Below are 27,555 nucleotides of genomic sequence, written 5' to 3' on the forward strand. Positions count from 1 at the left end.
TGCCAATCCATGAGCATGGGAGATCTTTCCATCTTCTGAGATCTTTAATTTCTTTCTTCAGAGACTTGAAGTTCTTATCATACAGATCTTTCACTTCCTTAGTTAGAGTCACGCCGAGNTATTTTATATTATTTGTGACTATTGAGAAGGGTGTTGTTACCGATGCACTGTGTCACTGTGTTTACTTTTCTCTTGCTGTGTACGCTTTATAAATGGCTCCATAATGATTTCTTTTATATTTTTAAATCACTGGTACTTTTCAGTTTGCCCTTTCTTAGTTTTCTTCTCTTTCCTGTTATCCCTTTTTGCATGCTATCTCTCATTCCATTGTATTTTCCAATTGCTTACATTAAAACATTTTTTGGGCTGGCTAGGAGGCCTAGGTAAAGGTGCTTGCTAGTGAGTTTGAAGCCTGGAAGCGACATGGTGGAGGGGGAGAGAGGTGGAGCTCCCATACTGTTTCTTCTGACCTCCACACTTGTGCTGTGGTACCCACGTGTGTGTGCAAGCACACACACATACACTGAATGTAAACACTGAATCCTGCTTCATTACGGGAGAGGGTGTTGGATCACTGGAAAATGGAACTACAGGCAGTTGTGAGCCATCATGTGGGTGCTGGAACCTGAGTCTCTGTGAGAACAGCCAGTGCTCTTAACTACAGAGCCATCCTTCTAGCCCTTCCCATCACTATTTTTTAAAGCTCGAGATAATTTATGTCATGAAGTGGGCATCCCTTTTCTTCTTCCAGACAACTGGTGTTTCTAAAACAGACTCACTGATCACATTAGAGAACCAGAACCACTTAGGAAACCCTGCTCATACACACCTTAGCTCACACTCACTCCCAGTTGTCTATTTGCTTTCCAGGAAAGAACTAGAAAGTATCCCTTCCCCATCTCAGTAGAATCTTATGTAGAAGCTGTTGACTCTGCTATTACTGTGGTAGATTTCAGCTCACGTTTGTGAATAGATAAAAAGCAAAACAAAGCAGAGGCCAATAGAATATAGAAGATTTAATTAACATATTGCTCAATATATAAAAAAAAGAATGGAATGGCAGATAAATCAGTCATTAAAAGTGCTAAGAAGAATATTGTTAATAACTGCCACCCCTTTAAGAATAGGTTTTTTTTTTTGAAAAAATATTACTTACAAAATCTTCTGGAGAAATTAAAAGTCTCAATTGTCCTATAATTAACAAGAAACTGAATCTTCCCACAAAGCAAGCAACAGGCTCCCATGATTTGTTAAGCCAAAGTTATTTTTTTATCTAAAATTCTAAGAAATAGATTATTCCATTCTGATGCAATTTCTTTTCATTAACAAAAAAAGAGGAATATTTTCTAGCCAGTTCTAAGAGCCCAGCTCAAACCTGATATCTAAATCCCATGAAGACACTATGAGAAACGGAAACTGAAGATGCTTCCTGGTTCCTTGGAGTCTGGAGCTCTTGCAGGACAGTCCTGTCACCAGATGGGTCATCCCAGGTGTACCAGGGCACCTATATCACATGACCCATAACTCCCTAGTGACAGAAGCTTAAAGAACAGCTGCAGGACAGTTTCACTTGATAAGCAGTGTGACTTCCTGGTGATGGTGTTTAACAAATGAAGGAAGTAGGAACCCCTATCCTTAGGAACCAATCAGACTGTTGTCAGCAGGCCTCCTTCCTATATGGGGAAATGTTAGATTTCCTGTAACCAGGAATGGTAATGTCAAACCTGAGTTAACATATGATGTAAACAGCATTCACTACCAAAATTTCTAAAGTCAGGGAGTTGGCTGTAGAAAATGTGTTCAGTCTTTCAGTCCTTAGCTGGGATGGTATGTCCTGGAGGTGGTTTGGTATCATCTGGAATCTTCTGAAATTATGTTTGGTCACTCAAGTCTAGGGATCTGATGCCAGTGGTTGGCAGTCAGTCAGAAAGCTTCTTCAAATGGTCTCTCTGTTGGCTTGTGTGGTCTTTCTGTATCCTGGCACCTGTATTCCAAAGACAAGAGATGAGCAGCAGATGTGGGAGGAGACTGCATTCCGATACAGGGTGGTGCTTGGCTGTCCTCCAGTTGGTTAAGGTGGACAGGGTCAGGAGAGAGGATGGTGCTGGTGTCCATTTTTAAAAAAAATGCATGAGATTGTCTTCAGCAAGTGCAGCCTGCCACATGGTGTCATGTGCCTGCTGCAGCAGTAGAGAACATGGCCTATGTTCAGTGACGAGGAACAGAACCTGAGGTGGTAGGAGGTGTAATGGGGGAAAGAAAGCTTGCTGTTTGGAGGCAAAATGATCGTTTGCATATAAAATTAACGAGAAAGAATGTAGAGATAAATTATTACCAATAAGAGTTTACCAAAGAAGATGAAGGTAAAACAGTTTGCTAGATAATGTAAAAGGAGACATTAGAACCGTAGAGCATCAGGAGTAAACCTGACAGGACATGCACATATGTCCTTTAGGGAAAATAACAAGTGTCACTGATAACCCATAGTGTACCTTAGTGACAGTTGCCAGGCTCAGGGTAGGACTGCTCAGTGCTGTATGGGTGTCATGTCCATCAAACTAATTCTATAGCTAGAAATGCACATATTCATGTTCCAAAATAAATGTTATATGATAAAGATACTAACAGGTTAATGAAGAAAGATGTTAGTTTATAATAAAAGAAATGGGGAAAACATCCATATTAGATCTTCAGTTTCACTACATGTAAATATTAAGCTGTAGCTAGCCTAACCATTTTAAATGTCTAAACATGTTAGCTTTCTTTGTAGCAAGTACAGGTATATATCTAAAATTATGTAAGACCAAAAAGATTTAAAAAGACTAAAACTGAGCATTTAAAAAGAATTTGTTTGTCAAAATCTGCCTTTAACAAGTAAAAACCTAGCTTATAATTTACATGGAATTGACAGATTGGGCTGGTGATATGGCTCCTTGGACAGAGGCGTTTACTCAGGATGCCTATGAAGTGTCCAGTCTCTGTGCATACATGTACACAAACTTAAGTATAATAGAAAGTCACTGAAATCAACATGATGAAGAAGGAACAGGTAACGGTTCATTCATTTGCAGGAATGGGACTGTGGGTGGAGGGGGCAGGGAGGAAGTCCCCAGCACTGAGTTTTCTGTTGGTTGTGGAAAGGCCATTTATCTGTCCGTTGCTGTGACCTATAGTGGTCATTAACAGGATACACTGGTGTATTTTTACTTCTAACCATGAGCACTGGCATGATGCAGAATCTGTCTTCCTTTGATGCATAGAGGTGCAGGTCAGACATTTTGTTGGGAGATTTGGAGCTGAGACTAACAAGGGCCTAGAAGATCTTTGTCTGTTTTGCCTCATCAGTCATCATTCCCAAAGCACCAATTAACAATATTCTTTGAATTAATAGTTTAGGAACTGCCTGGTGTAAGGTGATAAGAAGCAAAGGCCATGGCCCTCGCTCCCCACACTACCTCAGGTTTCTTACAGAAACAGGACAAGGGTATCTTCTAGCTGAAATGGCCATCCCATCCTGATCTCACATGAGAGACTTGCAAGGCCATAAGCTCTGTCACAACCATATTCATTAGTGCTTCCTCTTCCACACCTGCATTCATTGGAAACTCTGTACCAAAGAGAAAAATCTGGCTTTCAGAGTTGGCAAGGCAGGGGTGTGGCCAATGAGGCTGGTGGCCAGTGAGATGGGTAGCCAGCCATTGAGGGGTGTGGTCAGCGAGAGGGTGTGACCAGTGCCACGGGAGGCCAGCCTTTTCCAGTTGGGCAGTGACTTCATTTGATGCTCAGTGGCCCATGTTGTGCAGAGTTGAGACACTCAACAGCCCAACTTTCCTTCTCTGAAGGCTCTTTCTCTGTCTGACTTTCTAGTTGTCTGCTTTGCTTTTGGGCAGCTTTGAAGTCAGAGTCATAGTTTATTTGTGTGTAAATACTTGCAATGTGGGAAAGTGTAGCATGGGAACATAAAAAAGTCCAGTTTGTTCACTGGTAAAATGCTATTTTAAAGCATTTATGCTTGTATTTAGTTTCTAAGAGAAACAAACTTGCTTTGACTTTTTTTGGTAATATTTTGATGGAAATACTAGGTAGATTGGATAGTAACAGTTTGTTTTTCTGCCCATAATTTAAAATTGTAAAAGGCATTTTTCTGTGAAACAACGGCCATCTGTGTTTTCTGCTTTCCTGCCCTGCCATGTTTTCAGGATTGGGTGTTAAGTGTATCTAAACCTCATGCATATGGTCGCTGCGTTGTGATTTTTCCACTGAAGACCTGTGCCCTTGTAACAGGGAAGAAGGTGTGGCCTTCCCTCCCCAGCCTCTGCCTCTGCCCTCTGTGGTCACACGGGGATTTTGGTACAGCTACTCCGTGTTTGCATTATTGCAGTTATCTGTGTTCAGGACCGGAGTGGGGTGGTTACTTTTCTTGTCCAGTGTGTGGGTTTCAGTCGGCCAGCATTGTATTCACTGACACAGCGCTGAACTTCCTTTCCAGTGTTGAACACTCCACTCATGAGGGTAAGCCACGAGGGGCTAACATTCTGACTGTATCCAGTCTTCCTGACCCTTCCTGACATGGAGGCAGTTTACCTGTCTCAGGTCTTCTGTCTGTCACACACAATTGTTTTTTGTCTTTTTGTGGCACTGGGGGTTTTGAACACAGAACCCAGGGCCTTGTGTGTGCTGGGCCATCACTCTGCCGTGGTTCATCCCCAGCTCCACAAGACATTTGTAAGAAGGAAAACCTGTGTTGAGACCTCATGGGTGTGGCTATGATTCTATTCTGTCCTGAACTCAATGAGTTACTGCTCTGGCTGGTTGTAGAACACTGTGGTGCATGTCATTCCCCCTCTGAGTTTCAGAAGCCCTTCCCCAGTGCCCTCTGCTTTCTTCAGGCTGCTGCATGCAGTCTTCATGCTTGGATGGAGCTGCCTTACCTTCCAGAGGCCCACTGTAGTCTTATAAAGGATGTGATTTTGAGTTACTTTGCTGGTGATTTCTGAGTTCTCTGTGTTCTTTATAGAATTCCTAGTGATTAGATGTTACATAGCTCAATCTGAAACTTTCTTTTATTTCACCAATTTTCCATTTTCTTGTATATGCTTCATTTTAATGGAGTTCTCCATTATTTTCCATCCCATGATTCTTCATCAATTGTAATTTAAATCAAGACCTTCCAGTCTTACCTTCCCCCTCCTCCTCTCTTCCCTCACAAGCTTAGGATGTCCTGTTCTTAGTTCAGTGGTGTATGTCCTGCTGTTAGCTCTCAAAGGATACTATGTATGCTTAGGACTTGCTCTTTCTTCCTCTTTCTTGCTCTTTGTGGTGTGGTTTTCTGCTCTCTTGTTATTCCCAAGTATACTGGGAATCCTGTTCATACGTGTGTTAGGGATTTTCCTGTTGTGAAGAGACACCATGACCATGGCAACTCCTTTATAAGAGTTGCCTGTATAAGAGTTCCCTTTATAAGAAAATATTTAACTGGGGGCTGGCTTACAGTGCAGACATTTAGTTCATTCTGGTCATGGCAGAAAGCATGTCAGTGTGCTGGAAGGGTCTGAGAGTTATACATTTGTATTCTCAGGTATCAGGAAGGAAAAGTGACCCTGGGCCTGGCTTGAGCTTCTGAAACCTTAAAGCTCATCCCTAGTGACACACTTACTCCAACAAGGCCACACCTCCTAATTGTCCCCTCCTTATGAGCCTATGTAGGCCATTTTCATTCAAAATACCACAGTCTGTGAGACAGAGGCACTGATGGTAAATGTGTGCAGATAGAGTGTGTAGGGATGGGCTCCTATTCCAAGCATTTAATTTCTACTTTAGCGTATTTCATCTCTTCAGTGACATCTGGAAGAACCAAAATGTTTAAGGTACATGCCCACTATAATGCAGTACATGTCAGACCTGGAATTTCAGCCCAGGAAGCTGGATACCACCCTTCCTTCCTTTTAGTGTTTATGCCAGTCTGTCCCTTAATGAAATCAGGAGCTAATGGGGAACACAATGCATCTGGGTACTATTTATTGGAGTAGCGCCCGAGAGCCCAGACAAGCAAGAGGAGCAGTCTCGCTTGAGCTGGAGTTTACTCAGCAGCAATGGTGAAATTGGGCTGTGCTCCCTGCTCTGTGGGCTGTGCTCCCTGCTCTGTGGGCTGTGCTCCCTGCTCTGTGGGCTGTGCTCCCTGCTTTGTGGGCTGTGCTCCCTGCTTTGTGGGCTGTGCTCCCTGTTCTCAGATCTTCTGTCACAGGGGCAAAGAGCTGGAAGTGATTGGCTGTGTGGGTTTTGGGTACAGTCCTGACTCTGGTTGGATTTTTAATCCCACCTTTACCCAACTGCTAGTCACCCACTCTTGAGCCTTCCCTGGATTCCGTCCGTGAGGGAAATGGGCTGAGCTTCCTTCACCCATGGGTATCCCTGCAGTTTTTTTGTACTTTTCTCCTTTACCATATTTCTTGCTCGACCAGCAAGAATGACGCTGCAACATGATCCTTCTGCACACGTTTATTGGGAGAGCTTGATTGTAGAGGCGAATAGACCCCAAGCCCAGCACTGGTGCTGCTTTATATAGGCCTAGGAGAGGCGTGTCTCACACCCGGATTGGTTGTGCTTGGTTGATGCTTACCACCTCATTTGCATGCCTACATCTGATTGGTTAATTTTTCTCTCATCTGATTGGTTAACTTCTCTCTCATCTGATTGGTTAACTTTTCTCTCATCTGATTGGTCAACTTCTCTCTCATCTGATTGGTTAATTTTGGTTAATTCTCAAAACCTCATCTTGGCAAAAAAACTTTACTGCCTATGTATGCGTGGTGGCCAGCAGAAGCCAGCGCCACCCTGCAACGGCACATGTGGCTTCCCACAGTATTAGTTTTTTTAAACCTTGTTTGTATTTAGGAGCAAGCAGAAGCATTTTAATTAATTTACTATTTTTGTCATTTTAAGAAGAAGACTTTTCAGTGGAAACTGATAAAATATACGTTCAAAACCTAAACTTTAGAATGTGAGATTTCTGTCCAGTTCCTACAGTCTGTCTCAAAGGTACCCTGTACTTGAAGTACGCCCTGTATTTCCACTAGATAGGTCCCCTTTGAAGTCATTCCCCAACACTGGATAGTTTTCTCTGCAGGAGTTTTCACATTGTTTGTATTTGTGTGCTTTTCTCCACACCACAGCAGACCTGCTTCTTGGGGACGGTGACTGGCAGCTGTGAAGTCACTTCGGAGGGTGTGTCACGGTCCCTGAGTCCATATCTTACTTTCTCGTCTAGCTTTCTCCAGTCTGCTCTGTTGTCAGTACTGAGGATGGCAGAGTGGGAGTTAAAATAATAAAGCAACCAGCAGGCTAGTTTACATAAGGAGGTCTAGGACTGTAGAACCTAGATACTATGAAAACCTTTAGTCTGGGTCTCTAAGCCAGCAGAATGTGGCTCTGAGTGCATAGTCCCACCCTTCCCGAGTCTCCTCACTTTGTGACTTAGGTGCTAACTCGGTGTTGGCACATCCTGGTAACTGATGCAGTGCTCATGACTCTAACACAAAATTACAGAAATGCTCCACAAAGCCTTATCAGAAGAATCACCATAGGTACACCCAAGATTCAAGTGTATTCAAGTGAGAGTCCATCAATAAGCCACCTTTGTATTAGTTCCTTTTCAAAAATTAATTTTTAGCTTTTGAATATTATAAATTAATTTTCTTTTTGTACGTTTGTGTGTTGTGGGCTGCATATTTACGTGTTCATGTGTGGGGAGGGGGTATGGAAGCCCAAAGTAAATGTTGGGCATCATTTTTGATCACTCTGTATTTTTAGAGGTATATTCTCTTGATGAAGCCAGAGAGGGGCGATTCAGACTAGTCTAGCCAGCCACCTTGCCCCAGGATACCTTCTGCTCCTAAGTTTTGGGGTCATAGAAGACTTTTTATATGTTTGGTTTCACTGTGAATTCTGGGGATCTAAACAATGGTTCATATATTTGAGTGCCAAATGCTTTATCTACTTAGCCTTTTCTCTGGCCCCTGTAACATTAGGTTATAAAAACCAGTGCTGTTGAGGTCAGGTTTGGTGCCTTAAGCCTTTAATTTCAGCACTCAGGAGGCAGAGGCAGAAAGATCTCTGAATTTGAAGGCAGCCTGTTCTACATAGCAAGTTCCAGACCAGCAAGGGCTATATATTGAGACCCTGTTTCAAAAAAAGAAAAGAAAAGAAAAGAAAACAAAACAAATCACCCCCCAAAACAACAACAAACAACCCCCCCCCACACACACAAAATGTACACATAATCAGCAGCAAAAACATCTGGTGTCTTTAGTCTTAAATATGCAGAAGGACACTGTCGTAGGATTTGGATCTACGTTGTTTGTAGAAAGGCCTTAAAGTAACATTTCTGTAGCACCATCTCTTAAGCTATCCAGGACACATTTACTTTTTGATAGTATGGACGAGGAACTCTGCCTTGTCTAACTTAGGTTTGCTGGAACCTAGAGCACCCGTGGTCACCGCTCTGCTGTTTTGCACAGCTCAATCAGAACTTAGGAATCTGTTTTCTTACCACAGGCGAACATGCTGTGTGCTTGTGTTGTCTGCTTGCTGGCACCCTTCCCATCCCATGTCAGGATGTGCCTTGTGAAAACACAGGAGCCTTAACTCCAAAAACTATGCCTTTGAAATGAACACCGCGCACAGAGTACAGCAGGGTTCACAGATGCTAAAAATAGTAATTGGCTCTGGAGATTGTGGTACCCACGTGGAAGACAGTGTGGTGTTTACAGCTTGACTGTTAAGTTTTTGGATACATAGCGTCCTTTGCCATAGTTTCTTCCCGACAGATGTGATCATAGCAGAATTTTCTTCAGTCGAGACACAGTGAATGTCACTTCATTTCAGAATAACCATTGTCAACAGTTTCTGGAAGTCCAGTTTATATTTTCTATAAAATATAAGCAACTGCATAGTGATGGCTAGCTTAGCTTTAATTTCTAGATTTGTAAACAGAGGTACATCTTTTGAAGAGTGTCAACTAGACTGAGTAAGCGGTGACAGAGTTGCTGTCTCTTCTGTGTTAGCAGTTCTAGTGACTCAGTGCTATTTATAAACTGATCTTATTTCCATCCACACACATTCTTTGTCCCTTCTACTTTTTGTGCAAATAAATTGGCTTGGCCTAGTGAAAACAATCTGCGACGCGTGCATTTCTTTGCTGTTACTTTTGTGAAGTGGGTGGCGTTTCCTTGATGGAGATGTTGCTATGTGTTCCTCAAGATGTGGAGCATGAAGGCGCCAGGGCTGCTCCACTGCATACGGGGCTTCTGCTTTCCTGTACTCAGCTGCAGGGAGAGAACGTTAACACACTGTCACCCCTTCACCTTCCCAGGCTGTTCCTTCCTTGCTGTTTTAGTTTTGGGTGCTGAGCCCGTGACACAGTGCATACCCTGCTGAAGCTTGTCTCTCTCCTACCTTGAGAGCGAGGGCATGAGTGATCCTGGATGTTCTCATGTTTTTGCCTTGTCTCTCATGAACACACAACTTGATTTACCTTGATCAGCCCAGTAACTTGCTCCACATTTTTCCAAAAGTGCAAAGCAGTTTTAGCTAAAAATACACATATCAAATGCTCCAGAAGTCGTGGCCACAGCTCAAAAATGCTGATCAATTTTGAAAATCTAACTCAGCCCGGCCATGAAACCGAGGGAAGAACCTTTGTGGTGGGGACAGATTTCCAAAAATTTACCACAGTCCTGTTCTTAGCTGGAGTTTGTGCTGATGTTGCCAGACAGCTGAGGGGTAGATGCGGAAAGCAGGAAGCATTACTGATGGGGCCCTAGCGCCACTTTGGGAAAAGCAAATTAAAATGTAAAAGAATATTTTTCCACTCCTGGAGTCGCAACAGAAAATGGCAAAATACATGGTTACTGAAAAGGTTCCAGAAATTGCTAATTTTGTCAGAAAGTAAAAGCCAATTACCAACCGTTTTTTTAAGTGATAAAAATGGACACATACAGTTTAAGAAAGCCTAATAATTTCATAATCTGGATGGAGTAGTTTTGATTTACAAAGCACTATCCTCCTTTAAGTCACAGGTGTGTTCTGATGCAGGTGGCTCATCTCAACTGTTCTGTGTTTCAGGTGCGGCTTAAAGAATGGATGATGACGACTTTGGTGGCTTTGAGGTAGGTGCTGTCTGTTGTTAACTCAGGGTAACAGCTAACTGTTAGGAAAGTGTGTTTACTTTTGTTGTTTCTCGGTCTGTTCTTTCTGTGTGTATCTTGTCTGCTGGTGCATGTGTGTGTGTATCCAGAGGCCAGAGGACAACCTCTTATGTCTCATATTTGAACCTGTTCACCTTTTTTTTTTTTTTTTTTTTTTATGGATTTGGTTTTTATTTTTTTTTATTTTTTTTTTTTTTTTTTTTGATAAGGGTTTTCACTGGCCTGGAACTTGTCAAGTAGGTTATGTTGGCTGGCCAGCCAGCCTCAGACTGGCTTTCTTAGCACGGGAATTACAAATGCATGCTGCCATTGCCCAGATTTTTAAAAGTGGGTCCTGGTGAATACATTCTGGTCCAATGTTGGCAAGGCAAACAGTTTACCAACTGAACTATTGGTCTTACCCATAGGACCTATTCTGAATCACTTTGATGTAACTCTGAAACATAGATTATAATAAAGGAAAATTAAGAAACATCATCTACCTAAACATTGAGGTGTATTGCTTTTGAAGCTCTGATCTTGCCACCATAGGAATGGTTTAACTTGGGTAATTGATTGTGGCTGGTGAAGCATCAGGGAGCGTTTCTGAGATTGTCAGCCATGGATGGGACTGAGGGCACATCTTTAGAAAATGCTGGTGCACTGAGAAATGGGAGTTAGATGCCGTCATGGCTGTTCCCACCTGTGCTGTCACAGTGTTCTCTCAGGTTTCGGTGGCATTCTGGAAGTGCCATTGTTAGCTGCAAATGCAGTATTTTCCTTAGTCCTTTCCAGCGTGTGCTCACTTTATTGAAATATTTTATAACGCAGTTATTTTTATGGAGCCAGTATAGTCTTGCAGGAAAATCTCTGGATTAAGAGTTGGGATTCCAGGGCTTGAGCCACCCGCAGTGCGCAGGAGGACTTTCTTTTTCCTTTTCTTCCTCTTTCTCCTATTTTTTTTTTTTCTTTTAAACGTTCATATAGTTTGGATTTGGTAAAAAAGTTATGGAGTGTAATTAATGTCAGTAGGAGAAGCAGGGTATTATTCAAGGAGGAATAATATGGTTCTTTTCAGCAGCGAGTCATGTTCTATCTGTCTTTCATAGCTGTCAGTGTATAGGGAGCCAGTGTGGTCATACATGTTCTCCATGTGAAGGCAGCGACTATAGACACACATGTTCTCCATGTGCAGGCAGCTACTACAGACACACATGTTCTCCATGTGCAGACAATTGCTGTAGACACACATGTTCTCCATGTGTAGGCAGCTACTACAGACACACATGTTCTCCATGTGCAGGCAGCTACTACAGACACACATGTTTTCGATATGTAGGCAGCTACTACAGACACATGTTCTCCATGTGCACAGAACTGATACAGACATACATGTTCTCCATGTGCAGGCAGCTACTACAGACACACATGTTCTCTATGTGCAGGGAAATTACTATAGATACACATGCATGTTCTCCATGTGCAGCGACCTGCTATAGACACACATGTTCTCCATGTCCAGGCAGGCAGTATTGATATACATGTATTCCACATTTTACCCAAAAATGTTTTTTAAGCTCATTTGAGTGTTTCATACTTTTATTTAATATTTCGTGTTTTGAATCTTTTTCATGTTCCTGAAATGAAACATTTAAAAATTTGTGAAAACTCCATTGACATTGATGAGAAGATGGGTTTCATACTGTTACGTAGCTTGCAGTAGTGTTTGGAAGCTGTTATTTAAGGGCCTCATTCAAGCATATTCTCCTATCTCTAAACCATCATAGATCCATAGTAAAGCCACAGTTGTTATGCTTTCGTAAGTGACTAGTGAGTCCAGCATCTCTTCACAATGTGGTTGGTCCTTTCCACACCAGATCCTGCACTGATCAGCATGATGGCTTCATGGCGCTCACCTGCTTCCATTTCAGTCAGTTCTGCTAAGGAGGAGTGGAAGGTGTTTGTCCTGTGTTTAAGTATAGTGGGCTCATCTTCACAGCTAGTGGGCAGCAACAGCCTCATCCTCTGCTGCCTGTGCCTTTTGACTCCTTGTTTGATGACTCCATGCACAATAGGAATTAACCTGTGTGAAGCTGTAGCTCTGATTTTGTAGTAATCTTGACAGTTACTTGAGAGACAGAGAACTTTTGCAGCTCTTTAATATTTGATGCTCATGAATCCAGAGTAGATTGTTGGAGAAGTCAGGCTCAGTGCTCACTCAGAGTAGTCTCTAAGATTTATGCTAACCCAAGTGATCTTGTAAAATAAAAAATTGTCTATATTTCAAGAAAAATTTACATAGATGAATGAATGTTGTGTTGAGTTAAATTAGAGCAGTTGAAATGAAGCGCACAAGTGAAAGCGTGATGACAGATATATGAAACACACATTTGATTGACAGGAGGTTATTGGCATAAGGAAGGGAATTGCTTACCTGAGAACTGGGCCTAGGCACTCCCTATGGAGAACAGTGCAGAGGTTGGCAGTGGGCTGACCAGAGAGAATGTGAGTGAGAGGCGTGTCACAGAGGCGTGTCTGCCTGTGTGTGACAACTGGTGTAAAGTCCAGCTCTATAGGTCTTTTGAGGTTGTCTTGCCTTGTCTTCCAGGCCGCAGAGACCTTTGATGGTGAGCAAGGCGGAACCCAAGCTGTGTCTCCTGCTGTCCCCTGGGCCACCTTTCCTGCAGGTACTACTACCTCCTAGTCACAGGATTCTCTTTTCTCTATGCAATATGTTTTTGCTGTTTTTAAAATCTACTTCTCTCTCTCTCTCTTTTTAAATTTACATTTTTTTCTGACCTGAAAACTGTAGTGTCCTCGATTCACTCTGAATCCAAATTTTCTTTTTTTTCAAAGCATGAATTGCATTGCACACACTGTGCTAGAGTGAGACTGCTTGTAAGAGGAGATTGTTAAGAGTAAATGAACCTAAGTACACATCCATTGTTCACATTTCTTGGCTTAGGAAGCTATCAAGAAGCTTCTTGGGTTATTTGCATATGATATACCCCATTCTGCTAAAGTCACTTATTATTTAAATGTACAAGTATTACAAATTAAAAATAACAGTTGGCCAATAAATATTTTCAAAAAGTGTTCAATATCCTACCTATCTTGGAATGCATAGAACATCACTCTGAGACTTCCTCTTCTCCCTGTTAGAATGCCTGCATCTAGGGAAACCATGACAGTGAATGCTGAGGAAAGAGGAGCTCTCACCCAGTGCTGGTGGGAACATACCCTGTTCTACCAACTCCTGGCCATGCACCTAACAGGCTGGGGATCTCACTACAGAGATAACTGCACAGCTGTGTTCAATGCTACTCCTCCCAGAAGCAAGGAGTAGATGCTGTCAGCAGAGATGTGAAAACATACTTATGCACATTATAAAAAATGGAGTTACAAAGTTTGTAGGAGATGGATGGAACTGGAAAGTATGAAGTGAGGTGAGCTGGGCTCAGACAGTCATGCATGTATTCTGTCATATGTGTATCTCAGCTTTTGACTTTCACATATGCGCATGTACCTGGGACTGAGGAGTGTCCATGGAGGGAACTGGATTGAAGTCTGGTCAAGAGGGTCTTGGAGCACATGTGATTTGATAGTGGGGAGGGAAGGTCCTGGGAGTGGATGAGCTTGCACTTGGGTAGAGCAGGCAGTACAGGGTTAGAGGGTTGGAGGAAAGGGTCAAATAAAAGCTAGTAAGTGTGAAAATACCATAAGGAAAGTTGCCACTTTGCATGTTAAGAAAAAAAAAAAGGAAAGAAAAGGACAAAAATATATGTATAGGAAAGAAAGAATTCTCAGGCTAGTTTTGTCTTCTGGCACCCCACGTCTGTATTCTCCTATCCCCTCAATATTCTGAATTCTGGTTTGAAGTATTTCTTGCATTAGTATTTTTTTTCCCATAGAGATTACCAGGTCCTTCCTCCCATGTCTCAGTATGCCCATTATCAGACTTTAAGTGTTTGACACTTCAGTTGGGTGGGGGTAGGCATCGTGTTTGCTGTGTGATAGGTGTGTCTTTCTCATTTTAAGATTTCCCTTTTATGTGTATGTTGTCTCTGCGTGTATGTTTGTGCATGTGTGTGTTGATGCCCTTGGGGACAAGAAGAGTATGCCAGGTTCCTTGATGCTGTGGCTACAGACAGTCCTGTAGAAGAACAGCAACTGCTCTTAATCCCAGAACTTCTCCAGCCTCCCTGTGGTTTTGTACTAAGTGCAGTGTGTAGGATATAGATGCCCTCGGTACAGACTCACATTTGTGTGACTAGTACCCAATCATAGTGTGGTTTGGATGGCCATGAGAATCACTAGGAAGAGTCAGTGCGATCTTGCATTTATCCAGTGGCTCAGGGTGCCTCTGCTGTCAGCTCTTTATCAGAAGGTGGGCTGTTAGCTACCCTCTTTCTGTTAAACAGATGAGGAAATTATGACTTAGGAAGATTGTTTAGTTTGTTAGAGGGGGTGTGTATGGGGATGAGACCTGTTCTTTCTAGTCTTCCTGACCATTTTGTTCCTTTTCAGTAGCTCAAGCATCTGAAAAATCTGTCAGCAGGAAAACTTGATGGGGATGTGGTCATGACATAAGAGGTGGAGTTGAGTTTTGAGGATCAAGCCTTGGTTCTGATAGAATTCAGCTATAAACAGAAATAGCAGGGTGGGTTGGATTTCCTACAGGGTGATCATGTGGAATCTCTACAGCCTATGTATCTGAGGAGCCAGAAACCCATGGGAAAGCCCAGAGCTGGAGTTCCTGGCTGGGAAGGTTTCCTGCTGATGGCAGTGGTTGTGTTTGTATGAGATACCAGGCAGGGATACTGGAGTGAATATGAGGAAAGAGGAGCCCTTATCCACTGTTGCTGGGAACACAGTCTCCTGATGTCAGTTCTTTCACAAGAAAGTAAAACTGGAACCACCATATTTCCCAACTCTACCACTCCTGGACAGGTGCCTAAAGGCATTTACAGAGAGACACTTGCTTGTCCTTGTTCAATGCTACCCACCTCAAAAGGACAAGATAAAGATGTCGTGTAAACATGTGAAGACCATGTGTTAAAGACTTGGTTAGTTTGGATGCTCACAATCAGGGAATGGAAGCAGTAGGAGAGGCAGAATTCTGTGAGATGAGGGAGAGGGGCTCCTTCAGTGCCTGGGTGTGAGAGGTAGTTCCAAGAGGCTCCGGTCACTAGTGCAGGCTGTGTGTAGGCCAGTGAGCTAACAACCTCTCTCATCCCACTTCACTCTTTCCTTCATGTCCCCCAAAATCCCAGCTCTGATGATGGTGTTCTTCTAGGTTTCCTTATGGGTTTGCAGGAATGGATACTAGCAGACCTGGCTAAGGGATGTCCTTAAAGCCAGGGCCGTCTGTCTTTCTCTCCTCTTCTTTTTACAGCTGTCTTTCTCTGGCTGCTGGATTCAGGTAGGTAGATCCAGGATTTTATCTGGTCTGTGTGGAGATCATTTCCAGGATGGTGATGTGAACTGGTTACTATGCATGATGGTCCCTTCTACACTATACCTGTTTGTCATCTATACAGAACATATGTTTTCAAGGACATATCTTAGAAGATAACTCAAACATTCTGTTTAAGTTTTAATTATTTTGGGGGAATATGGAAAGGCTAATTTTTAGGGTCAAGATATGAATTTTGTTAGTCAGTGAGCATAAGAGGTGTAGTAGTATACTGAGAGTACCGCTTCAAACCAAGCTAGATGACTGCTTCTCAGCAGTCATCCATGTGGGGATAATTAATGTCTCTCTCCACATGTATGGTTATAGCCTTGTGGTTCTTTGGGCAGGGGGCAAGCCTTCCCAGTACTTCAGGAGATGTGTCTTCTATGTAAGTACTCACTCAAGGCCCCACTGTGGGTGGGATGCAGGAGTGACAAGGTGTGCACTGTCTTCTGTTCATCCTCCTCACTCTTGTGTAGCATCTGACCTTCTTGGTTACCTTTCCTGTGATCAGATAGCTGATAAGAATTATGCCCTGATGTCAGATTCCTGTCATGCTGAGTCATGGCCAATGTCACATTCCTGCCAGAAGCTCATTTCCTTGTCCTTGGCCAATGTTAGATTTTGCCAAGCAGTACCCCAAAAGGCTCTCCACATCTCCCCCCTTTTAAATCAATAAACAAGGCTGAGCCTGTCTTAGGTTGTTCTGACAAGAATGCCATCCTTACCTGTCCTCAAGACATACACAGCTTTTTTGTGTAATATGAACAAACACAGCCTTTTTTTGTTTATTATAAACAAACATGGTCTTTCAGTGCATGCCTCTGTCTTAGGTTGGTAAGGCTCTGTGCAGAATCTTACCCTTCCCTGGCTTGCCAGCCTGTTAAATTAATAACTCTGTTTGGGGGTCCATTTTTAGTTTCAAGCTATGTACTTGGGCTGCCAACATGTTGATGTTGATGTTGTGTTAAAGGCAAGCTTTAACACAATGGGCAGGAATAAAAGTATTCCCAGGGCAAGAAGGGCTAGCATGATCAAGCCATATATGCCATTCTAGAAGCTTGACCAAGATGGAAATACTGTCTTCAGGCCATGGATAATTTGATCAGCAGTATCTTCAGCATCAAAGCTCAGTAGAGCAGCATTCTTTAAATTTATAGTTTCACTATGCAAAGTTAAACACCCAGAGAGGTGTTGGAATTATAGGCCAAACACCCTGCAAAGTGTCTCTGAACTTTTTCCCAATTATAGTGACTATCTTTGTAAATTTTAGAAGTAACACAAATCCACTAGTATTTGGCATTATACTTGAGATGTTTTCCTACTTTTAGACTCTGAACCTCCTCTCCAATAATTTGAATAGTATCATAAAGGGCATCAGTCTGTAACAGGGAAGTAGGTTAAGGCAGGAATTTTAATCTTAGAGTGGAACAAAAGAAGTAGGATTCAGGCAAGATTTTGGGCTTGGACAAGGAAATGGGCTCAGGTATTTTGGTCATTCTGACAAGCCCTTGGAAACAACAGTCACAGGAGTAATCACAGGGCTTTGCTTACTGCCTTGCTAGTTCCTTATTGTACTGCTTGCCTTAATACTTGCATGTAATTAAGATGGTATAAAAGTAGATTGGGAAAATTAAATTTGCCTTCAGTCTCAGTATTGACTGGGGTCATGCTTAAAAAGAAAAAATTCAACTTGAGAGAGGAAGGGCCCATCTTGGTCCATAACTTGAGGGGATGCAGCCCATTGTGGTGAAGAAGTGCTGACAAGAGTGTAAGGCGACTGTCATAGTGCATCCTTGCGTAAGAAGCAGAGAAAGGTGAATGCTGATGTTCGGCTCACGTCTCCTTTATATTCAGAATGGGCCATCCATGGGATGGTGCCATTCTATCCTGCCCTGTCCTCATTCAGGATGAGTCTTTGTTCCTTGGTTAAACCTTCTGGAAAACCTTCATCCAGAAATGCGTCTCCTCTGTGATTCTAAACTTGTCAGGTTGACAACGAAGATTAAATGTCACATTACCTAAAATACATAATTAATTCATAATCATAGCATGTTATGGGAATTGAAGAATACAAGTGAAGATGGTGAGCATGAAATAATGGCCCTCCTCTTACTGCTGCCTACGCCTGGAAACCATTACTTCATTCTAGTGAGAATGCAAGAGAAACAGCCTTGTTTTCAGCTTCACACTACAGACAGCCAAATTGATGTGAATAACCTATCCTACCACCTCACTACCTCTTCCCGATGCCCTGCCTCCCATCTGCTCATCTGAGTTGTAAGTTTTCTTTAAGAAAAAGGTGTTGAGAGGATCAACTGACCTGGACTCTTGGGAGCTTGCAGAGATCACAGAGCCTTTGATCTGACTTAGTTCCTCTTCATATATGTTATGGCTGAGTAGTTTGGTATTCTTGTAGAACTCCTAACAGTGGGAGCTGAGGCTGTCTCTGACTCTTGCCTACTCTTAGGATCCTTTTCCCGCTACTGGTTTGCTTTATCCAGCCTTGATGTGTTAGTATGTGCCTGGTCTTATTGTATGTAGCATGTTATGCTGTGTTTATTTGATGTCCCTGAGGAAAATTATAGGTGAGTGGATCTGGGGGAGAGGGGAGGTAAGGGGAGAGACTGGGGAGTGGGAGAATAAAATAAGGAGGAGGAAAGGGGTTGAATTATATGATGGGTACTACTTCTGAAACACTGTCATAATATTATTTTTGTACCACTTGTTTGGTGCTTAGTATATCCTAATTCATATTTTTAAAATGGTGGTAAGACTTACCATCTTTGTTATTTTAGTGTATCCATTAATACCATATCCTGTATAACTGAAACTTCATACTATTAGACACCAATGGCTTTCCCCTTCTGTGCCCTTCATTTCTGGTAATTGCTACGGTGCTTTGTTTCAGAATTTGAATGTTCCAGGTGTATTCACGGGTGACTGCACAGTCTTGTGTTTTCCTTCAGTTAGAATGATGCCCTCCAGTTTCACTGTCGTCATGTCTCTTTGAATCCTGACAGCCATCATTTTACTCATGTACATGGACACTTAGGGTCCTTCTACCTTTGGCTCATTTGAGTAGCGGCAGTGCAGGATGGTTGTTAACTCTGATTTTAGCTATAATTTCATCTGTAACTTGTCTTTCCCTGCCTGTTTTAGTCTCTGTATTGCAGAAAATAGGTTTATATCCTTTGGCATTACAACTGCTCATGTAGTGAGTGATACATGAAGCCAGTGCTGTATGGGAGATTTACTTGCTGGTTTCTCCTCTTGGTTATTTTCAATCCATGGGAATAATTAAATGGTCTTAGTGATAAGGTAGAGGAGCAGGAAACTAAACTTTGCTTCAAAAATACGTTAACTTTGGAATCTTTCAGTACTTGCTAAAGAGGCTGCACTTTGTGTGTCTGCATTAAATGTTGTGATGACTTTCAGTTCAGATAGTAATGACTGGGAAGAATAGTCACAGGGTCTGTGACCCCGCTCATTGAGTCAGTCACCTGTCTCCTGACACCTGAGTTCAATCTCTGGATTCCCTGGGAGAAGTATAGAACCTAACTGCAGGTTGCCCTGACTTTTAGGAGTGTTCCAGAAGCATGCCTCCTGTATACACATTGTGCTCAGTGGTAGCCACAGATGCTCAGAAGCATGGAGTAGCTATGTAGCTGATCTTTCCTCGAATCCTCCCTGTATGGCAGAAACAGTACACTTAGGTCACATTTTAATTACCACAGGTCAATTTTTTGTACTTTACTCATTTTTTATACCATTTTTTTCCAAGGGAAAATAAAATTTGGGTTTGTGTGGTAGATAATACAGCGGCATCCAGGAGTATAATCATAGGAGTATAATTTTTAGTAAAGTAACTACAAATTTTATCACTAAGAAATCATGTTTTGTTTTCAACATGTATTTGTTGCAAAATAGTTACCTATGTTAATGTCTATAAAAGGAGCACTCTTCCTTTATTCTCCTGAAATTGATGGTTGTCTGTGGATAGACACATGCATGTAATGTGCACATGTGAGTATGAAAGCTTGTGTACATGCAGAGACCCTGACATATGGAGTGTGCCTTGACCTGGTCCTGTGTGGTGACCTGCTCCTGCGTGCCCCCCCTGAGTCCCCAGTCTGTGACTCATCTGATGTTGTCAGTTCTTCCTACTCCTTTGTAGTCCATAGGCTTTTTTTTTTTTTTTTTTTTTTAATTGTGCCTCCTTTTGCAGAGTTTTGGAATCCATGGAGCTGAATAAGCTGAATAAGGTTGTTTGTGTGTTCACCATCAATTCAGTCCTTTGCCGCAGATTCAGAAGGCTCTTGAAGTGTCAGACACTAGTTCTGTGAGTTCCACCAACTGACTGGAAGCTGCTGCTTAGGATGGCATGCATTTCTCGCGTGGGCAGACCTTCACACATAGTGTCAGCATCGTGTCTGTGATAGTAGTCGCCTGCAGTCAGGCTGTGTTATGCAGCCGTTTTATACACTGTGGGTGGCACAGTTTTAAGAGGCAAAAGTCTGTTCACTTTCTGCTTTTGACCGTACAGATATAAGTTGTGTAGAAGGCGAGGTGGGAGGCACAAACCTTGAGGACTGTCCTTTCCAATAGGGCCTCTGAGCTCCTTGCAACTCTGTACAGACCACATTAGAACTCAGTGACCATCAAAGGAAAAACAAGTGGTCCAGATAGATGCTTTAATCCAAATTAGCTCCTTCAAAACAGCTTATAAAGAGGGCAGACTAAACTGTCTGTCACCGGCCAGCCCTGCAGAAGGAATAATGGGAATTGGACCAGCAGATGCTGAAGCAAGTGACTTAGATGTGGTTCCTTCGCATCTGGAGCTATTTGCATACAAAGCCAACAGGAAAGTTCAAACATTCCTCTTAAGACCTTGGCAGAGGGGGACCTGGAAGACAGATGCCTTTTTGATTTCATGGTTCAGTTTTTCCGTTCTCCATTCTCCTGGCCAGGAAAGCCTAGGATAGCTAATGGTCATTTATTAATCGCCATACCTCTCACTACTGGCCCCATTTTCCAGGGGGATCTGTGTGACGCACCTCAAGGGCTCAGGACCCGAGTCCAAACACTGTTTTATATGAGATTGTATGTTTACACGTGGTAGTGAAAAAAACCACAAGATTCATTGATCTGATCCGCATCTGTGGTAAGATTGGAAAGTGACTTCCTACACGCTCACATACCTGTGCTTTACAGGCAGTGTGACTGGCTGGCATGTGAAGGCATTTTAAAGAGACACTGAGCCTTTTAGTCTGACCATGAGAATGATGAAATATTAGACTCTGTTTCCCAGGATTTTCATGCTGAGAGGAGGGAAAAGGGGGTGGGGTTGTTTCCTGGAATGAGATTTCACAGTTCTAACAACTTGTCAGACCACCTGACAGATGAAACTGGAGTCTAGATAGTGGCAGGCAGTCCTGGATAGAGCCACACCTTGACCAGGACTGCAGAGATGTGCATTTTGCCCTGTTGTTAAACTTTGCCCCTCTTCCAAATGTGGTCCTATCAAATAAATCCCTCTTTTCTGCTTTATACTTTTAGTTTGGCTCTGTTAATTGACTTACTGATGATGACCATCTGGACCTGACTTGGAAGGACTGGTTTTGACCCCCAGATTGGATGGCAGTAGAGTGATAACATTTAAACTTTCTCTGGTCCCTGTCTACTATCCATTTAGACACCTTATTATGTCGGACACTGGGTTTTACTATTGTGTGTATGTGTGATGCTTACATGAATGTCAGTGTACCGCATGCGTTTGTGGTACCTGTGCAGGCAAGAAGGGACCTTTAGATCTCTTGGAACTGGAGTTATAAACAGTCATGTGGGTGCTGGGAATTGAGCCTCTGGAAGAGCAGCCAGGGCTCTCAAAACTCTGTGTCTCCTCCCTAGCCCTGGGGTGTCATATTGTAGCGCTGTGATTTTACTGTTTGAGTGAAGGTGTTCATGTAGCTTCCTTTTGCTACTTCATGCATTTTCTTCTCAGGCCAAGACTGTTCACCACCCTTTCTGCTTTTGATGGTCATGGCCAGTCTCCTTAAATCGCACTAAGGATTTAGTAGATTTAGTAGGATTCTGTAGAGCTGTGAGTTGCTGCTCAAGTCAAACTGGTGTTGTTGCTTTCTCTCGCTATGGAAACACCACAACTAAAAGGAACTTGGGGAGAAAGAGGTTGTTTGGCTTATGGTGATAGCCATCACTGAGAAGACAGGGCGTGAACTTGAGGCAGGGACTGAAACCGAGATGGCGGAGGAAAGGTGCTTACTGATTTGTTCCCAAGACTTCAGGTGCTCCTTAGCAGAGTAGGGCTGGCACCGCCCACAGTGGGCTGGGGCGTCCTGCATCCATTAGCAATTAAGAAAATGCCTTACAGCCCTGATTTATATATTGTAATTTTTACATTTGGTCTAAAGTTTCTGTTATGGATTCCAGAGACTAGGACTGGCCATTGCAGTAGACAGAAGAATGTCCCTTCTCTTTGTTCCCAGCATGCAAGCCTAACTATCTATAGGAGCAGTAAGTTTTCTGTAGTGGGAATTCTTAAGGCATAAGTTGGAAAGGAGAGGACGAGGTGAGGCTCGCTGGCTGGTGTATCTCTGGCAGAGGCTCCCGGCTTAGATTTCAGGGCCTGTGATAGTTCTTTATTGTCTTTTCGACACATATGGAAAGAAGTATAATCCAGAAATAACACCTGTGAGGTATGCATGCATGCATGCATGTATGTATGTATGTATGTATGTATGGATTAACTGGACCTCAGCCTGTAAGTCATTCTAATAAACCCCACGTGTGTTTTCTTCTTTTCATAAGTGCTGCTTCTCTAGAGAACCCTGACAAATACAGGGTCCCAACTGGTCATTGTTGTCCTTCACATGTCATCCTTGCTGATGTGGGTTTAAATCAACTCTCACTTTGTGCTGCAGTTACGTTTCAGGTTCTTCTTTGTCTGTCTCGGAGGTCTGTGTGATTTCACAGTATCGGAGCTTGCTATCTGCTCCTCTATACCTCTGGCCTTTCCACTGGAGAGTTGGCTTTATTTCTTGAGGTTCTGGAATTCTGTAATCCCTCCATGTCTCTTTAGTCTGGTTATCTGTCCCGCATCCCATGTCTCCTCTGTGGTTAATCTGTCACACACCCTGTCTGCTCTGTGGCTGCCCAGCAACCCATCAATATATCAGCCAAATGTGAGATGAGCCTTTCTGCTCTTCTCCACTTCTGGTTACGCCTGAGCAAAGCCACTGCCATGTTGTGAGCATGCTCACTTCTTGTGCCTGCTCTAGTCTCCAGTTAGAACCCAGCAGGCTGGGTCAGAGCTCTTAGTGTAATTGATGTTTGTGGAATTTGATTTTAAAGTTTTTTTTTCTCTTATTTTTTGTGGATTCTAAAATATTGAAGTATAAAACATCTACTTTGCTATGATTTTGGTGATTATAATTTGACCTGTTTTTATGATATCTCTCTGAGTGTTTTAGTAACCTCTGCAGTGTATTGCAAGCTTGTACCTATAATTACCATGTTCTTCTGAATAAATCATATGAACTGTGCAGTTACAAAATCTCACTTGATTTCAGTATTGCTGTTAGGCTTGGTAGAAGCCTTTTAATCTCACTTCTGACTTCTGTATTGATTTACTTGATTCTCCTGCCTTGCAGCTAATACATAGTTTTTTGGTTTTTTTTTGTTTTTTTTGGTTATTAAAGCATGGCTGGTGTGAAGAGGTCGTCCTTTAACGTAACCTCTGAAGTCGGGTCTGGTGGTGCAGGTCTATAATCCCAGCTGCTCCAGAGGGTGAGGAAGGAGTGTTGGTTAGTTCAAGGCCACCCTAAGCTACTTAAGTGAGACCCTGTCTCAAAATAAAAAGTGGAAAGAGGGCTGGGCATGTATCCCAGTGCTGGGTGCTGGCCAAGCCTGTGTAAGGAGCCCAGTTCAGTTCCCAGCACTGAAAGCTCCCTTCCTCTTGATTAACATGGAAAATATTTTGAGGTTTTTGTTTTGTTTTGGTGAGTGTAATGAAGGCTAGTTTTATTGTCTACAACTTCAGATAGATTATTTTGGACCATGCCAAGTAATTTTAGGATAAACAACACAGAAACTGCCTAATATACTAAGAAAGTAGAACAGAAATGTGTGTGTGTGTATGTGTGTGTGAGTGTGTGTGTGTGTGAGAGTGTGTGTGTATGTGTGTGAGTGTGAGTGTGTGAGAGTGTGTGAGTGTGTATGTGTGTATGTGTGTGTGAGTGTGTGTGTGTGTGAGAGTGTGTGTGTATGTGTGTGAGTGTGAGTGTGTGAGAGTGTGTGAGTGTGTATGTGTGTATGTGTGTGTGAGTGTGTGTTTGTGAACTTTGGAGAAATAGTGAAAACTTTACCTAGGCTTAGTTTTGCAGAAGTGTTGTCTCTGTGAAGCTTTAGCCATTTTGTACCTGAACAGCGGTAAAGAAGTTATTCTGGCAGTGTGGCATGCTGCCTTAGTGCTCACACACATCACACACACACATACACACCACACATCACACACATACATCACACACACCATGCTTATCACACACATACATCACACATACCAAACACATCATACAAACACACCACATACATCACACACATCACATACAAACATCACATATATTACACATACATACTAGTGTCATGCACACATCTACATCACACACATCATGTCAAACACACACACATTTGTTTAAGGTTTTTAAAATTATTCTGTCAATTTGGAGAAAATGCCACTTGAGTCTGACTGACACATAGGCCAGCGAACCATATGGTCACCTTTTATTGTCCAGCAGTGCAAGTTAGCAAGAACCTCAGCAGACTTAGTCAAAGGTCACTTTTAACATTCTTTTAAAGTGAGCACAAAGTGCCATTTGTTTTCTGTCTGAAGGCAACTGTTGTTGATAGAATTGTGCTTTTCTTGAGTAAACATCAAACTCACTGGGTGTTCCTATCCCTGATGGATCAGTTCTCAAGATTTTTAAACTCTTGGGCTTCTGATTGAAATACAGTGTCTGCTTTGTGGGGTGTGTTGATGACACAGGTCTTATTCTTACTTCTTCCCATTGTTTTAGATTCTTGCCATTTATCTGCCAATTTGAAGCAGGGTGCCCCACATTTAATCATAGGTTGTGTTAAGACCAGGAGGGTGGTGAGGAACAGAATAAGAATTCTGTCTGCCTTATGCCATGTCTGTGCTAGTAAAATAGCCCAAACTAAATGGTCACAGAGGTCCTGCTGGGTTGGAACTAGTGGTCCTTTCAAGGACCAGGGAAGCCTGTCAGAGGACGAGACAGAGTGAGGGTGAGTAGGTGAAGCCCTGTTGCTGAGTGTCACCCAGACACAGCCATCTATCTGTCAGTCACCAATTTCCTGTCATCATTTAATCTGAGGTGAAACTTGCCCATTGAGGTATTTCTATGTTTCTTTTCATCTCTGCTGTTCCCCCCCCCCACCCCTGGCCTCTGCTGTCCTCTCCACCTCTATCCATGCTGTCTCTCCCCTCCCCCCATCCTCACTGTCCCCTCCTGTCTTCATGTCTCACATTGTTCACTCTTGGAATTTAGTGGAAAGTGTTTCCTGCCTCCATCCCCAGGTCTGTCTTCTATGCCCTTCTCCCCTCACCCCTTTTCTGACAGTGCCTGCTGGCTGTAGGACAGGCTCTCACTGCTCTGCGTTTAGCTCACGTTCATCTTGAGGTCCGTGGGGATGAAGCAAGTGTGTGGCCAGGCCCTACCCTGTTCTTTACTCACACAAGAGCCTGACGATCAGGCTGAGGTTTACAGAGTTGGGTAAATTTTACTTATCTCTATTAATTCCTTTACTTCCCTTCTGCTTGAATGTTTTCTATTTATTTTCATCAGTGTTCAGTTTGGGTGACTGAATTGCTTTCTGTATGTGGTTTAGCTCAGTACCTAGTATCCTATTTGCTGGAAAGAGAAAATTTGAAGTTAACTAAAATAAGGGGAATAAAACTCAAACCCTCTCTCTTTTAGTTTTCTAACAGTTAGTTTTGTTGAAAGTGACAAAATGTTGCTGTGGAAAATGACGTGACATTAGAGTCTGGGTGTGAGTCTCTTGCCAAGTCACCGTGTGCCAGAGAGTAAGGTTGTGGCCGAAGGACACCCCTGGCCTCCATAGAAACCATGTCAGCTCTGAACTTTGTCTCTGTAACTACTTCCATGGGTATTTTGTTCCCCATTCTAAGAAGGACCAAAATATCCTACTTTGGTCTTCCTTCTTATTGAGTTTCATGTGTTTTGCAAATTGTATCTTGGGTATTCTAAGTTTCTGGGTTAATATCCACTTATCAGTGAGTGCATATCACAAAGTTCTTTTGTGATTGGGTTACCTTACTCAGGATGATATCCTCCAGATCTATCCATTTGCCTAAGAATTTCATAAATTCATTGTTTTTAATTGCTGGGTAGTACCCCAATGTGTAAATGTACCACATTTTCTGTATCTATTCCTCTGTTGAGGGACATCTGGGTTCTTTCTAGCTTCTGGCTATTATAAATAAGGCTGCTATGAACATAGTAGAAAATGTGTCCTTATTACAAGTTAGAACATCTTCTGGGTATATGCCCAGGAGTGGTATTGATGGATCGTTTGGTAGTACTATGTCCAATTTTCTGAGGAAACACCAAACTGATTTTCAGATTGGTTGTAGCAGCTTGCAATCCCACCAGTCATGAGCTGAGACTGAAGGAAGGACCAGCCAGAGACTGCCCCATCTGGGGATCCATCCCATAAGCAACCACCAAACCCAGACACTATTGCATATGCCATGAAGATATTGCTGACAGGATCCTGATATAGCTGTCTCCTGTGAGTTTATGCCAGTGCCTAGCAAATATAGAGGTTGATGCTCACAGTCATCTATTGCATGAAGCGCAGGGTACCCAATGAAGGAGCTAGAGTAAGTACCAAAGGAGCAGAAGGGGTCTGCAGCCCTATAGGAGGAACAACAATATGAACTAACCAATACCCCCAGAGCTTGTGTCTCTAGCTGCATATGTCACAGAGGATGGCCTAGTTGGCCATCAATGGGAGGAAAGGCCCTTGGTCTTGCGAAGATCATATGCTCCAGCATAGAGGAATGCCAGGGCCAGGAAGCAGGGAGTGGGTGGGTTGGGGAGTAGGGGGAGGGTATAGGGGATTTTCAGAGAGGAATCTAGGAAAGGTTTGAAATGTAAATGAAGAAAATACCTAATTTAAAAAAAAAGAAAGAAAAGAAACCATGTTGGTGGATGACCAAAGAGTAAGGTCATAGCTGGAGGACACCCCTGGCCTCCATAGAAACCATGTGGATGGATGGCCAGAGAGTAAGGTCATGGCTTGAGGACACCCATGGCCTTCATAGAAACCACATGGATGGATGACCAGAGAGTAAGATCATGGCTGGATGACACCATTGGCCTACATAGAAACCATGTAGATGGATGAGTTCCAGAACTCTGGACTGTGCAGATTGCCAGTCACATCTCTTGGTTGTGTTTAAGAATGTTTCATCTGTGTGGAACAGGGATATCAGACCCTGTTTAAAGTGATGGTATTGTAGGCATTTGCCTTCTCTGTTTTGAAGAAGAGGTGTTGTTGCTCACAAGAATCGTACTTAGAATCTCTATCTTGAAGTCAGCTCAGCTTTCATCAGGTGTAAATCAGAGATGCGCTATTTTCTGTAAAATCTTATAATAAAGCAAAATAAGCAGACACTTGTGTCATGGTTACATGGGGAACACAGTTCTTGTCTTCCATAGTGCAGAGGACACCATGGTGTGAATGTAGTTCCCGTGTTCTATATGGAGGAGGACACCTTGGTGTGAATGAAGTTCCTGTGTTCTAGAACACCATGGTGTGAATGAAGTTCCTGTGTTCTGTATGGAGGAGGATACC

The 27,555-nt window shown here is 42.7% G+C and overlaps 1 protein-coding gene across 2 annotated transcripts in view; it reads left to right on the forward strand.

The window, feature by feature from the left end:
* The window catches only part of Ccdc91 (coiled-coil domain containing 91), a 163,516-nt gene that overhangs the window by 26,216 nt on the left and 109,745 nt on the right, over window positions 1-27,555 (forward strand). For both annotated transcript variants that reach the window (XM_029478591.1, XM_021165354.2), the window contains exons 2-3: window positions 10,123-10,166; window positions 12,793-12,871. Coding sequence is in view for 1 of the 2 variants with exons in the window: in XM_021165354.2 (XP_021021013.1) it covers window positions 10,137-10,166; window positions 12,793-12,871 (109 nt within the window). In the remaining variant the exon portion in view is untranslated. The remainder of the gene's footprint in view (window positions 1-10,122; window positions 10,167-12,792; window positions 12,872-27,555) is intronic.

This window comes from Mus caroli, chromosome 6, assembly GCF_900094665.2.
Source record: "Mus caroli chromosome 6, CAROLI_EIJ_v1.1, whole genome shotgun sequence".
Classification (NCBI taxonomy): Eukaryota; Metazoa; Chordata; class Mammalia; order Rodentia; family Muridae; genus Mus; species Mus caroli.